The sequence below is a fragment of the Mchenga conophoros genome, linkage group LG18 (genome assembly GCF_057382185.1).
Source record: "Mchenga conophoros isolate Kocher_MC1m ecotype Shallow Benthic linkage group LG18, M_conophoros_male_GT1.1, whole genome shotgun sequence".
In the NCBI taxonomy this organism is placed as follows: domain Eukaryota; kingdom Metazoa; phylum Chordata; class Actinopteri; order Cichliformes; family Cichlidae; genus Mchenga; species Mchenga conophoros.
Window position 1 is genome coordinate 36,526,697 of NC_140543.1, and position 12,831 is coordinate 36,539,527.

At 43.4% G+C, this 12,831-nt stretch overlaps 1 protein-coding gene across 1 annotated transcript in view; it reads right to left on the reverse strand.

The window, feature by feature from the left end:
• Positions 1-5,235, reverse strand: part of LOC146554333 (protein NLRC3-like) — a 105,077-nt gene extending 99,842 nt beyond the window's left edge. The window contains exons 1-3 of the mRNA XM_085253136.1: positions 4,635-5,235; positions 3,881-3,951; positions 3,676-3,805 (exon numbers count right to left, since the gene is read on the reverse strand). Coding sequence (XP_085109262.1) covers positions 3,676-3,794 — 119 coding nt within the window. The 5' untranslated portion in view covers positions 3,795-3,805; positions 3,881-3,951; positions 4,635-5,235. The remainder of the gene's footprint in view (positions 1-3,675; positions 3,806-3,880; positions 3,952-4,634) is intronic.
• Between the last annotated feature and the right edge of the window lie 7,596 nt (positions 5,236-12,831).

Sequence of the window (12,831 nt, forward strand, 5' to 3'; positions counted from 1 at the left end):
AGCGATTTCAGTGGGAGAAACATTTCACTGGTGTTCAGAGCTGAACTACCAACAGGTTGATGATCGAAGCCAGAAACTTGGCGATGTTATAGGTGACAGAGTTGATCATACAGACAGCTGGTCTTAAAGGTTCACTCTGTTTACACATACAGATCAGTATCTAAGGTTTGACTCTCATCATCCACTGGAGCACAAACTGGGCGTCATCAGGACGCTACAACACAGAGCGAACGCCATCCCCACAGACACAGCAGCCAGCGAAGCAGAAGAACATCACATCAAGAAGGTCCTGAGGAAATGTGAACCAGCTGACCAAACACATCCTGCTGCAGGATGTTAACATAGCAGCACACTGATGATCCACTCACTGTGAACAACACATTTGGACCTGATTTGCTGCTCTGGTTTACACGTGTGTGTAACTCTTAGAGCTGATTGGCTGCTTTTTATGGGGGCTGGGTCTTTGGAAAGTGAGCAAACCACAGTTTTAGTAACACACCCTGAACTGCACACTTTAACAAACAACATGAGATTTTAACTGTAATGTAAAAATCCTGTGATTCACTGTTATTAAGCACAAACACATCTATGGCCCCGTTTCCATTAGTAGCTGCTCAGATCGACTCGCCACAGGTCGCCACGACTGGACTGGATCCACTGGTTTCCATTACACCACCTAATGTGGTCGTCTGAATACAGCAGAGTGTTGACTCACATCATTAGTAAGTGCTAATGCTGCTAATTTCCATCATATTTGTCATTTATTTCTCAGAGTTATTGAAGAAACAGTTATTCAGCTTCATTCCCACTGATCTCGACTACAAACTGTTTCACTTTGGTTTCTGTTTAAAGCCTCGATGTTTAAAACGTTTCCCTGTGATCACATTTGCACCGTCTGATTTCAAAGTTTGTTTCTTTTGGTCATTTAGTCCACAGAGTCCTTGGTGTTCTGAAAGGGACCTATAAACAAATGTATTAATATTAATAATAAAGTAGTTGTTGTCATAGCTGGACTGGCCATCGGGCATACCGGGCATTTGCCCGGTGGGCCGCTGGCGATTTTTTGTTTTTATGGGCCGATGGATTTTTTTTTTTTTTTTAGTAAGGGTATATATAATGAAAGGTGTTGGATTGGCCAATTGGTCATGATCGACTCTGGGCTGGACCAATTACAGCCGAGGAGGCTAGATGCACCCGCCCCCTTGTTTAGCAATCACGTGATTTTCGCGCATTGCATGCCGGGAACTCGTGGCAAAACAATCCAAGTACCGCATCAAATGCAAACATTTGCAGCACCGCAAAACGTTCATTCTCCGTTTCCAATACCTTCTTGTTTTTTCTTTTTTCTTTCTTGCATTTTTCTTTGCCGCACAAAAAAGGAATGTACAAAACAAAAGGAGAACAATGCCGGTCCGTACAAAGACAGACTCGACGAAAGGACAAAGAAAAGATACGAGGAAAAAATCAAAGGAGTGAAAGGGTCAGACCCTTATGAGCGCACAGAGTGGACAAGAGACGTCAGCGTGCTGCCCAACTTTCACGGTTCTTGGAGTGAGTGCATACACTCATGAAGTTTAGTAACTTCAGGTCACTGCAACAAGCCCAGGTACAGTTTACCGACGGATGGGTACAGGACCTTGAAATGCACCGTGTAGAACGAAAGACCATCGTACGAACAAAGGTAAGTTTACCAGTCTCACAAATCGTCGTCATAAATACACATTCGTTAACCGTTTATTAATATATAACCTTTGAGCTCAACGGTAATTAATTAGTGGAAATAATCTCTGGTAGCATTACAGAAATGTAGCAGTGACAATAATATTGTAATGACCTGGCTGGGGTTGTTAGCCAGGTGCATTCTGGGTATTGTGTTGTCTGTGTTTTCTATCGTTCTGCTAGTTCCTATGTGTTTGATTCGCATGTTGTGTTAGTGTTATGTTAATGTACGCCACAGTGAAGTTGATGTGTGTTCTGTGGAGTGGGTTGAATTGGCATGGTTGGCTGACACCGCGACTCTATGTGGTGGGAGCGTGATAGGGGTTTGGTGTCAGCAGCGTTACGTTGTTGTAGAAAAAGATGGTAAATAAACGACTGGTGTGAACCACTACAGCCTCCTGCTGGATCATTTGGGGATTATCAGTCTGCTGCTGAGACGCTCGGGGTTGTGCGGTGTATGACGACGAGTGCTCTCAATTTGTTGCGAAGTTTAGCGATAGCTGCTAGCGCCCCGCTAGCCGTTTTGGCTAGTGAGCAGTTTAGCCAGTTCAGCTCCACTAACCCACAGTTGTTACAATATTGTATGCTGTAATCGCACTGGACAATTAGTGATACAAAACAACTGTTTTACCCTGTGAATAAAAGTATATGTTTTTGTCAATGTACCATGGTAATAATAGAAGCGAAACACAATATTGTGTCAGGACAATTCACTATTTATGCACAATAAATAAAGGAACATAGCGCGACAATTTCTGTTCAGCGCCAGACTTGCTTGTAACCTATATCACCAATTATGTTAAGAAAAATGACGTATTAATACTACAAAACTCCAGACCATCCGTCGGCTCTTACTTCGGAAACATGGCTTAAAAATTTCTCTTCAACGACGTAATCCGATTAAAAAAAACGATCTCTTTACCCGTCGGCTTCCCGTGGCTGTCATGCGACCAGCTATTGCAGTTAATAATACAACAGCTTCTTGGCATTTTTTGGGTTTCTTTTTATCGCTGTGTAACTGAGTTCAATTGAACGCCTGCGTGCGCTAGTACCTCTTGCCACAAGTTCCCAGAATCCTTTGCGGTTTTACCCCTGAATGACGTCACATTTTCAATCTTTATCCTGGTGGGCCGGTCTCTAGTCAAAATGCCCGGGCCGATTTTTTGTCCCAGTCCAGCCCTGGTTGTTGTACATGTACAGACCATAAACATGGAGTCCAGCTGTGTTTGATGCTGCTGGGCAGACTGACCACTGGGACCCTCTGAGCTCTGCTGCTCCACTCTGTGGATGAACCATGGACACACACATGAAGCCACTTTCATTATTAAAATGTGAATTTAGCCTCTAAAAGCTGTGTTCAGTCAGTGTTGCTGCTTCCCTGTGTCTGACCTCACGTATGTGCTTCTGAAAGAACTGTTAAAAATCCCGTAAACACTTTTTAACCTGTGAAAAAACCTTTTCAGAACAGTTTAAGCTGTTATATGTTGAACTCTTGGCTGACATCATATTAAATGCTGTGGACTCAGAATATGATGTCACTCAAGTTTACATGTGTGAAGGCAGACGAGTCAGTACTTTGGTGATACAGTGTAAAGCTGCACTGATTTCCATGAACAGCACTGTGGTTCAGTGTTGTCCTGATGGAGTAACAGCAGCCAGTATGATCCAGGCTTTAGCTGCTGGGTCTCTGTGTGACCTCTCAGACTGTTTAACAGATCAGACACAAAGAGCATCAGAGCTGTTCTTTAAAGACAAACATGAACCCACTCAGGTCACACTTTCCCCACAGATATGAGCATCACTGTCCTCAAACAGCAAATGACCAAGTCGAACATTTGGATCTTTTCTCTTTCATTGTTTTCTTTTTAATGAATCTTTGTAACAATCTGAGGATGTTTCAGGTCATATTTATCCAGGAAACACAAACATGTAAAGGAGTCATCACAGCTCTCTGACCTCGTTGCTCCAGGTTCACCACTGAAGGCTGGAGGTCGACCTTTGGACCGGTCACTCCTCACAGACGGACAGCTGGACCCTGCAGACTCTGCTCTGTCCTCCTCTTCCTCCATCATCATCTTCAGTCAGTCTGAGAGGTAAACCACAAACACTCAGTGAGTTCACATTAACAGGAGTAACCGAGTTACAGTCGCTGACCTCTGACCTGTCATGTGACCTAGAAACCAGGTCAATATGTCTGTAGGTTCAGTCATCCAGGTCATGTGATCTAAGGAGCTTGGAAAGAAAAGAGACGTCTTTAAGTTTCTGGAAGACGTTTCATCCGAGAAGCTTCTTCAGTTTTAAAACCAAACGGTGGAGAGTCCCAGATATTTAAACCTGAGACGGAAAGAAAGCATGTCGCTGACCCACCACTGATCATGATCAATGGTGGGTCAACAATATAAACACTTATTTCAAGGATGAAACTGTGAGTCTGATCACTTGAGCACAAACATCTGGAGCACAGACATCTGGAGCAGCATGTCGATGCTGTTGGTTGAGATGCTGAAGACTGAAGTCCAGGCAGCTCCAGCAATGATCCACTGATGTGGTTTTATTCCACGTATGAATGTTGTTATTGACAGAGATGAAGTTACTCAAAAAAGTCATTATTACACATATTACACAGAACACTTTAATTAAAAGTAATGGAGTATGTTACGTCATTACTCCTCATAACAGTACTTTCATGTTACTGTGTAAAATGAGCTGAAACACTGTCTCATAATCACCATAATCTAAAGCTGAGGTACAGCCCCACACACCAACACAGATCCTGATGAGGTCACGTGATGTTTCTCTGAGTGTTTATGAACACAAATCAAAGATGAAACAGCACAAAGACACTTCAAAGTGATTCTACTGTAGAAACATGAACAGGTAGAAACCTGCAGCCTGACTGCTCATCACTTTGTTACCTGTTCAGGTTCAGCAGCAGCAGCTCACTTTATCACGGTGCTGGTCTGGGGTCAGTGTTTACTCAGCTTTAACATCACTCTGGGTTCTTGGCTAGCTTAGCGTTAGCTTAGCTTTAGCTTAGCGTTAGCATGCTGTCAGGTGTCTCGTGTGGTGTGTAAATATTAATCACAGTGACAGTAAAGGAGGTAAAGGGCTGTGACGTCATCACGTACGCTGCGTCCTCTGAGTGAACTCACAAAGTACAAACTACAAGCACACAAACACGAACGTAGCTCAGAGTGGCGGACACACTCGGCCTCGTTGGTCCAGCTGTGAGTCCGTTACCGTGAACTATGGAGCGGCAGATTTGTGCTGAACTAAGCTGCACACAGCTGATGTTAGCCAGGAAACATTACACACTGACTTTAATACAAACACACACAGTTTGTTGTGTGAAGTAGTGATGGGACGTTCTGTATCGAGGCTTCGGAGCGTGTGTCGAGTAATGGAGGGGGCGTTTCCGCGAAGCGCGTATCGAGGCTTGCTTCATTTATGGGAGGAGCTGAAAATGATGACGTCCGAAGCCTCGCTGCCCGGCTGTACCACGTGACTGGTTCATGAAGTGGTTCGAACTTTGCCGCGAGATATGACAGCGATATAAACCCCTCAGACTTCATTCAAAATGTGGGTGTTTGATGGAGAGCTGTTAGTGAGAGTTTGGAGACAGTTTGGAGGTTTATGAGAGTGAGGAGAGAAAGTCAGGAGAGAATGGAGGCAGCTAAGAAGAGGAGGATGTCCTCCCCTGTGTGGGAACATTTTGATCTTATTCCTCCCAACAAGGTATGTAAATTTCTACAGAAGATGTATTTCCATGATACTGATGGTGCAATACAATTTATGTTGAGCTGTCTTGACTTTTGTACAAGGTGAAGTGTTTGCTATGTGCCAGGGAGCTGGGATATAACAACAACACCTCATCCACGCTTAGGCACTACAGAGCTTTGCATGAGAATAAGAGGAACACCGATTGTAGAGCAAGACCAGGTGAGCCATCAAATGCAATGATAATATAGCATTCTGTAATGTTACTAAATGATATAACAATATTATACAACTGTTATAAGTTACTTGTGTGATATTTATATTTGTGCTTTATCTTTATTGTCTTTCCTCAGGAGAACAATCTCAAATAGATGAAGACCTGGTCAGCATGGTGATTGAGGACTCCCAGCCATTTAGCATTGTGGAGGACAAAGGATTCAAAAGATTTGTTAAATCATTAAATCCCAGCTATGTTCTCCCCACTAAAAAGGTCATAAAAGCAGTGAAAATTTAGTTTTTACAGAATAAAATGTGAACAGGCAGGACTGAGGCTCAAGTGTAGCTGTCCATACCTCAACGTTACAAAAGCACAACTACTGTCCACACCCCAACCACACCTCACCTCACAGTAAATGATCGTTTTCATTTCAAGCATTTCCAAATAATCATTTCCCATACTGCCACTATAAATATACACAGTATACTGCCATCACTACAATATACATGTTTTACACACTCCTTTTGTTGTTGACATTTACAGGCTGTGTGCAAAAGGCCACACTCTTCAAATTCATGCCAGCTATTATTTTTACGTCCAGTAGGTGTCCTGCTAGAGCAAATGAAGCTTCATGAAGCTTCGCGTTGGGGTGAACCAATTGGATGAAAAGCTTCAGTGCTTCATGGGGCTTCATCTGCCCATCACTAGTGTGAAGAACTCAAACATGAGCTGAACAAACAGTAAAGTTCCTAAAGACAAACTGTTAAAGGAGGAAACAAAGCAAACTTACAGTTTCTTCACACACCAACAACAAGCGCCACTCCACGAAGTTCAGGAAGTGAAAGTAAACTTTCAGCCTAATGCGGCGTTTGAAGACAATCAGGGGCTTTGAAACACTATGCTGCGTTCAGGTGCACCTCAGAAACTCCTAAACCTCTGGCAGGCTGTGATTTATTTCTGCTGGTTTTCCAGTTTGAAGCACAAACATCTGTCATCACTTTGTTGTTCTTCTTCCTGCAGCGTTTGAATATTTCAGCACTGAACTGATGTTTGTTCAAAGCTCATTTCAACCTGTTGAAGTCATGAATGAAAGTGCAGACTGAGAGTGGATCACATGATGTTTAAGGTGTGTCATGTGACACGTTCAGTATTGTCACACATGTCTAGATTGTCCCTGATATCAGAACTGCTCAAACACTGATGATTATATTTGAAGAATTATTCCTGATGGCAGCAAAGTTTGAATGGAGCTCTCTGTCTGTGCTGATTTGTCGCCCTCTGGAGGTCAAAGCACAAACTGCATGATTTCAGTGTAACCACTGACCGATGGATGCTTCGTAAATGCAATCGCAACACACCTATTACCTGTAATATACACCTGTAAATGTATTCTGTTGGTTTACTCTTATTTCAAACGACGTTTCTTACCTTTGATCAATGAATGAGGAGCGTTGGGATGTGTTGCGAGCGTTGAGTTACTTATTTTCTCTCCCGAAACGTAAAAGAGGAGATTTTTTAAAAGTGCCGCCGCATCTCAAACTCGCAACAGCGCCGGAAGACCGTAGTGGCCAAAAGTATATTACACCCGTAGTGGTTTAGTACGGTGGCCCCTAGAGACAAAGCACGTACAAACTCCAAAACACTTGCAAAATCCAAAACACTTGCAAAATCCAAAACACTTGCAAACTAAAAAACACTTGCAAATTCCAAAACACGTACAAACTCCAAAACACTTGCAAAATCCAAAACACTTGCAAAATCCAAAACACAACGGAAGTGCTCCAGGACGCTAGGGGCAGTGTTGAGCTTTTGTTACCTAGTAACTACACAAGCCAGGAAGTACCAATGACCGGATTTGGGGTTTGCAGCCTTAAAGGCCGCATTTTAAGGCCGATTACCTCACAGCCACAAGAGAAGGCTTTCCGAATTCAAAGGCTGCCCGAAATGCGGCCCTGAAATGCGTCCTTAATTTCCCTGAATTTTAAGGATGGGTCGGTGTAGCCTTCATGGCCCAACATATCCCAGACTTCATAGTGCGGTGGTGGTGTGGATAATTTTGCCGAAAAAAAAACAGTGGAAGCGGAGCGGAGGAAGAGTAAACTTTCAGAAGTAAGTACTGAATATTATGTCACTTATTAATGCGCAAATATTTTTTTAATGAAGAACATGAAACCATTATTGTTGGCCACATGTCGGGAAAGTTGACATTAGCGATGTTTGTACTTTCAGAATTAACTTGGTTTTAAAGCCTTTACTTTAATAAATATATATATATAGTCGACCTTAATCTTACAGAGATGTGATGATTTTGTGGATAATTAAAGTCAGTCATATATCCACAAACACAACAAGCTGAAAGTCAGTGATGCTGCTCGGTTTGCAGTCCTGAACATCACGGCACAAGCAGGATCCACTGCACTGTTAATGTTAGCTATGTTATATTGCTGCCTCTGTTCGGTGGTGTCGAGCCAAACGGACTTTAACGTGTGTTTGAACGAGCTGACGGTTCACTCGTTAAGCTGAAAGAAAGATGCTTTAATCACAGCAGTCACACATGTGTCCACTGCACCATCTGGAACTCTTCTTGTTTACACTCGTAATAACACAAACACTAAATCCTGCTTCTCTGGTGCTGTTGTGTAGCAGTGTGTACACCTGAGACTGTCACCTGTCTGTCTGTCCTGCACTCTCTCTCTGTTTCTTTCTCTCTGATTGTGGAATAAAAGTATGAACATGTGTTTATAAGTTACACTTGTGTTTGAATCCTGCAGCTTATCACACATTTGATTTCCATGTGTGACGACTGCAAGTGTCCAGAGTGAGGACAGACTGAGGGACCCACTGCTGCACATCATCTGTGAGGCTTTGCACCCCTGATGATCCACCAGGACAAACTCAGCAGTGTGTGAGGAAGAGGAGGAGGAAGAGCCAGCAGCAGCTGACAGATGGAGAGAATAGACAGACTGTTCCCTGTTTGTGAAGGACTGCTAGGAAAGTTTAACATAACTGTCTGTGCTGAATCAGTCTTATTAGGTAATGTTCAAATAATGTGATCATCCCAGTGTTTCCAGTGTGGGAGAAAGTACTCAGAGTACTCAGGGCCTTCAAGTTACACACTATGAAAGGCAGCAACAAGTTTAATGTTCAGAAACCTAAAGTCTGTATCAGCAGCAGAATGGAGCTAAAATAAATGTTGGTTTCAGTTCTATGAAGCTTTGAGTATTTTGGATCAGTAGCTGCTGTGTTTGTTGCATCATATTGCTGTAACTGTTTATATGCTTTATATATTCTGAGCTAAGTTGATCTATAGTGTTACATCATATTCTATAAGGATGTTATGTGTTTGTAGACTTTCTGCCCAGTTTGACCCATTTAGCAGACGTCAGCCTGTTTAAGGCTCTGATATCTATTCTGTGTGACTTACAGCAGTTATGACATGGTCTGATTTTCTCACCCAATAAAGGAATATTTCATATATCAGTCGACTCTTCATTCTATCAGACACAGTTATCACAGCTTGTACATTTTCTTTTTACACATGTATGTAAGCATTGAGCCAAATTTAGTAATGCCAACATACTGAAGGAACAACATTTGTCTCTTATATATGATACACCTATATATGCACTGTCAAAGATACTTGTCTTTGAGTGAAGATTTAAGGTGATAAGACATGTAAATAACTGCAACTTGAATCTGTACTGAGGCTCAGTATTTGACACAGAGTTCATGTTCACTGCTGTAATAGCTAATAATGACTAATATAATAACTATAATATTGGCCATATTATATTTGCTGACAACGACCCCAGAAAAATGTGGCAGGGGATCAATCACATTACCAACTACGGAAGCAATAACCAGGCAACATCTAGGACTGATGCCTCACTGGCTGAGGATCTAAACCGTTTCTTCGCCCGCTTTGAGACGACCAAGCCCTCAGCTGCCACACCACCTCCACCCGCCCCCAGCACTGGCACACTAACACTTAGGGAGCACCAAGTGAGGTGTGTTCTAAGGTCAGTGAATCCCAGGAAGGCGGCAGGTCCTGATGGAATACATGGAAAGGTTCTCAGAGCATGTGCTGACGAACTGACCGGAGTCTTCACTAAAATCTTCAACCTTTCCTTGTCATCAAACACCGTCCCGCCCTGCCTCAAAACCTCCACCATCATCCCCATCGCCAAGAAGACAGCTGTGGTCAGCCCAAACGACTACAGGCCTGTTGCACTTACGCCTGTAGTGATGAAGTGCTTTGAGAGACTGGTCTGTCAGCACATCAGGGCCGGTCTGCCTCCCACTCTGGACCCCCACCAATTTGCCCACAGGACAAATCGTTCCACCGAGGACGCTATCACCATAGCGCTCCACACTGCGCTGAGTCACCTGGAGTACCGAGGAAGCTATGTGAGAATGCTCTTTCTGGACTTCAGCTCAGCATTCAATCATATCATCCCGGAGATCCTGGTCCAGAAACTGTCTCACCTGGGACTCTCCACCCCCATCTGCCTCTGGATCAAGGACTTCCTGACAAATAGACCACAGTCTGTCAGACTCGGCCCCCACCGGTCCAGCACCATCACACTCAGCACCGGGTCTCCACAAGGATGTGTTTTGAGTCCCCTCCTGTTTACGCTCTACACATCCAACTGCTCCCCTACCCATCTCTCAAACACCATCATAAAGTTCGCGGATGACACCACAGTGGTTGGACTCATCTCAAGGGGGGATGAGTCGGACTACAGAGATGAGGTCAACAGACTGACTGAGTGGTGTTCAGTTAACAACCTCCAACTGAACACCACGAAAACTAAAGAACTTATCTTGGACTTCAGGAAGGGCAGAGCAGACCCGGCCCCACTTTACATTCACGGGAGCTGTGTGGAGAGGGTACACTCCATGAGGTTTCTGGGCGTGCAGATCTCTGATGACCTCTCCTGGACTGCAAATACTACAGCGGTGGTTAAAAAGGCCCAGCAGCGTCTCCACTTTCTGAGAGTGCTCAGGAGGAACAACCTGGAGGAGAGGCTGCTGGTGACATTTTACAGAGCCACCATAGAGAGCATCCTAACGTACGGCATAACAACATGGTATGCAGGGTGCTCAGCTGCAGACAGGAAAGTACTGCAGAGGGTCATCAACACAGCCCAGAAGATCACTGGCTGCTCTCTGCCCAGCCTGGAGGTCACTGCAAACTCTCGGTACCTCAGCAGAGCTGGCAATATCATCAAGGACCACTCTCACCCCAGCAACCAACTGTTTGAACTATTACCGTCAGGCCGACGGTACAGGTCACATAAAACCAGGACAAACAGATTCAGGGATAGCTTCTTTCCCAGAGCTACCACCGTAGTAAATAAGCACAAAAACAATTGAACCTATTCCATACAGTCACTGTCATTATATTATGCTGCTATTCATACTGTCATTATATTAATGCTGCTATCCTGTATATATTGTACATACTATTGTTTGAGTACTTACGATTGGTTTTTTTGTACTTTTATATTTTACATTTATATTTATTATTGAAACTTGCACCAAGGGAGTGGCACTCCAATTTCGTTGTACTCTGTACAATGACAATAAAGGCTATTCTATTCTATTCTATTCTATTCTATTCTATTCTATTTACATTACCAAAGTGAGATGACTTTAGTCTCATGAACAACATTAGCTAATTCTTATTTACTAACTAATCTTAAATGACTGTTCAGTACAGAAATGAAGCCCAAAAATCATGTTTTACTGTCCTGTGGTCTCAGCCTCAGATACTTATCAAATCACACAAAGCTCTTGTAGAAACAAACAAACAAATGAACAAAATATGTTCTCCTTCATTTCTGTCAAACAAAGTTGTATGACACGTTTCCAGCGGTTAGTATCATGGTTGCTAGGCAACCTGGGAAGCGCGACGGAGACTAGACCGTCCCATACAGACAAACTTGTATATATATATTTACATATATACATATACATATATATATATATATATATACATATATATATATATATATATATATATATACACACACACACATATATATATATGTATATATATATATGTGTGTGTGTGTATATATATATATACATATATATGTAAATATATATATATATATGTATATATATATTTACATATATATATGTGTGTGTATATATATATATATATATATACACACACATATATATATGTAAATATATATATATATATATAAAAAACACCCAGCACGCCCCTGCGGGCGGTTTATCCTTCAAGCTCGGGTCCTCTACCAGAGGCCTGGGAGCTTGAGGGTCCTGCGCAGTATCTTAGCTGTTCCCAGGACTGCGCTCTTCTGGACAGAGATCTCCGATGTTGTTCCCGGGATCTGCTGGAGCCACTCGCCTAGCTTGGGAGTCACCGCACCTAGTGCTCCGATTACCACGGGGACCACCGTTACCTTCACCCTCCACATCCTCTCGAGCTCTTCTCTGAGCCCTTGGTATTTCTCCAGCTTCTCGTGTTCCTTCTTCCTGATATTGCTGTCATTGGGAACCGCTACATCGATCACTACGGCCGTCTTCTTCTGTTTGTCTACCACCACTATGTCCGGTTGGTTAGCCACCACCATTTTGTCCGTCTGTATCTGGAAGTCCCACAGGATCTTAGCTCGGTCATTCTCCACCACCCTTGGGGGCATCTCCCATTTTGACCTCGGGACTTCCAGGTTATACTCGGCACAGATGTTCCTGTACACTATGCCGGCCACTTGGTTATGGCGTTCCATGTATGCCTTGCCTGCTAGCATCTTGCACCCTGCTGTTATGTGCTGGATAGTCTCTGGGGCATCTTTACACAGCCTGCACCTGGGGTCTTGCTACATCCAAGAGGTACGGACACAGACAAGCTCAAAGCTATAGAACAATCGTACAGACAAAAGCAAAGACAAAACTACAACCGCAGACACAGAGCACATGATATGCTACAGCTCAATCCTGGAGACAAAGTGTGGGTCTCAGACATGGATACTAGAGGGACAGTCGTGTCCATGGCAGGCTCACCGAGGTCCTACATCATCGAGACAGCAAAGGGCACGCTGAGAAGAAACCGTTACCATCTTACATGGACACCTGGGGCACCAGAGATTTCTGGCGATCCACCAGAGGCTTCACCTGAGAACTCTGTTCCAGCTGCACAGATT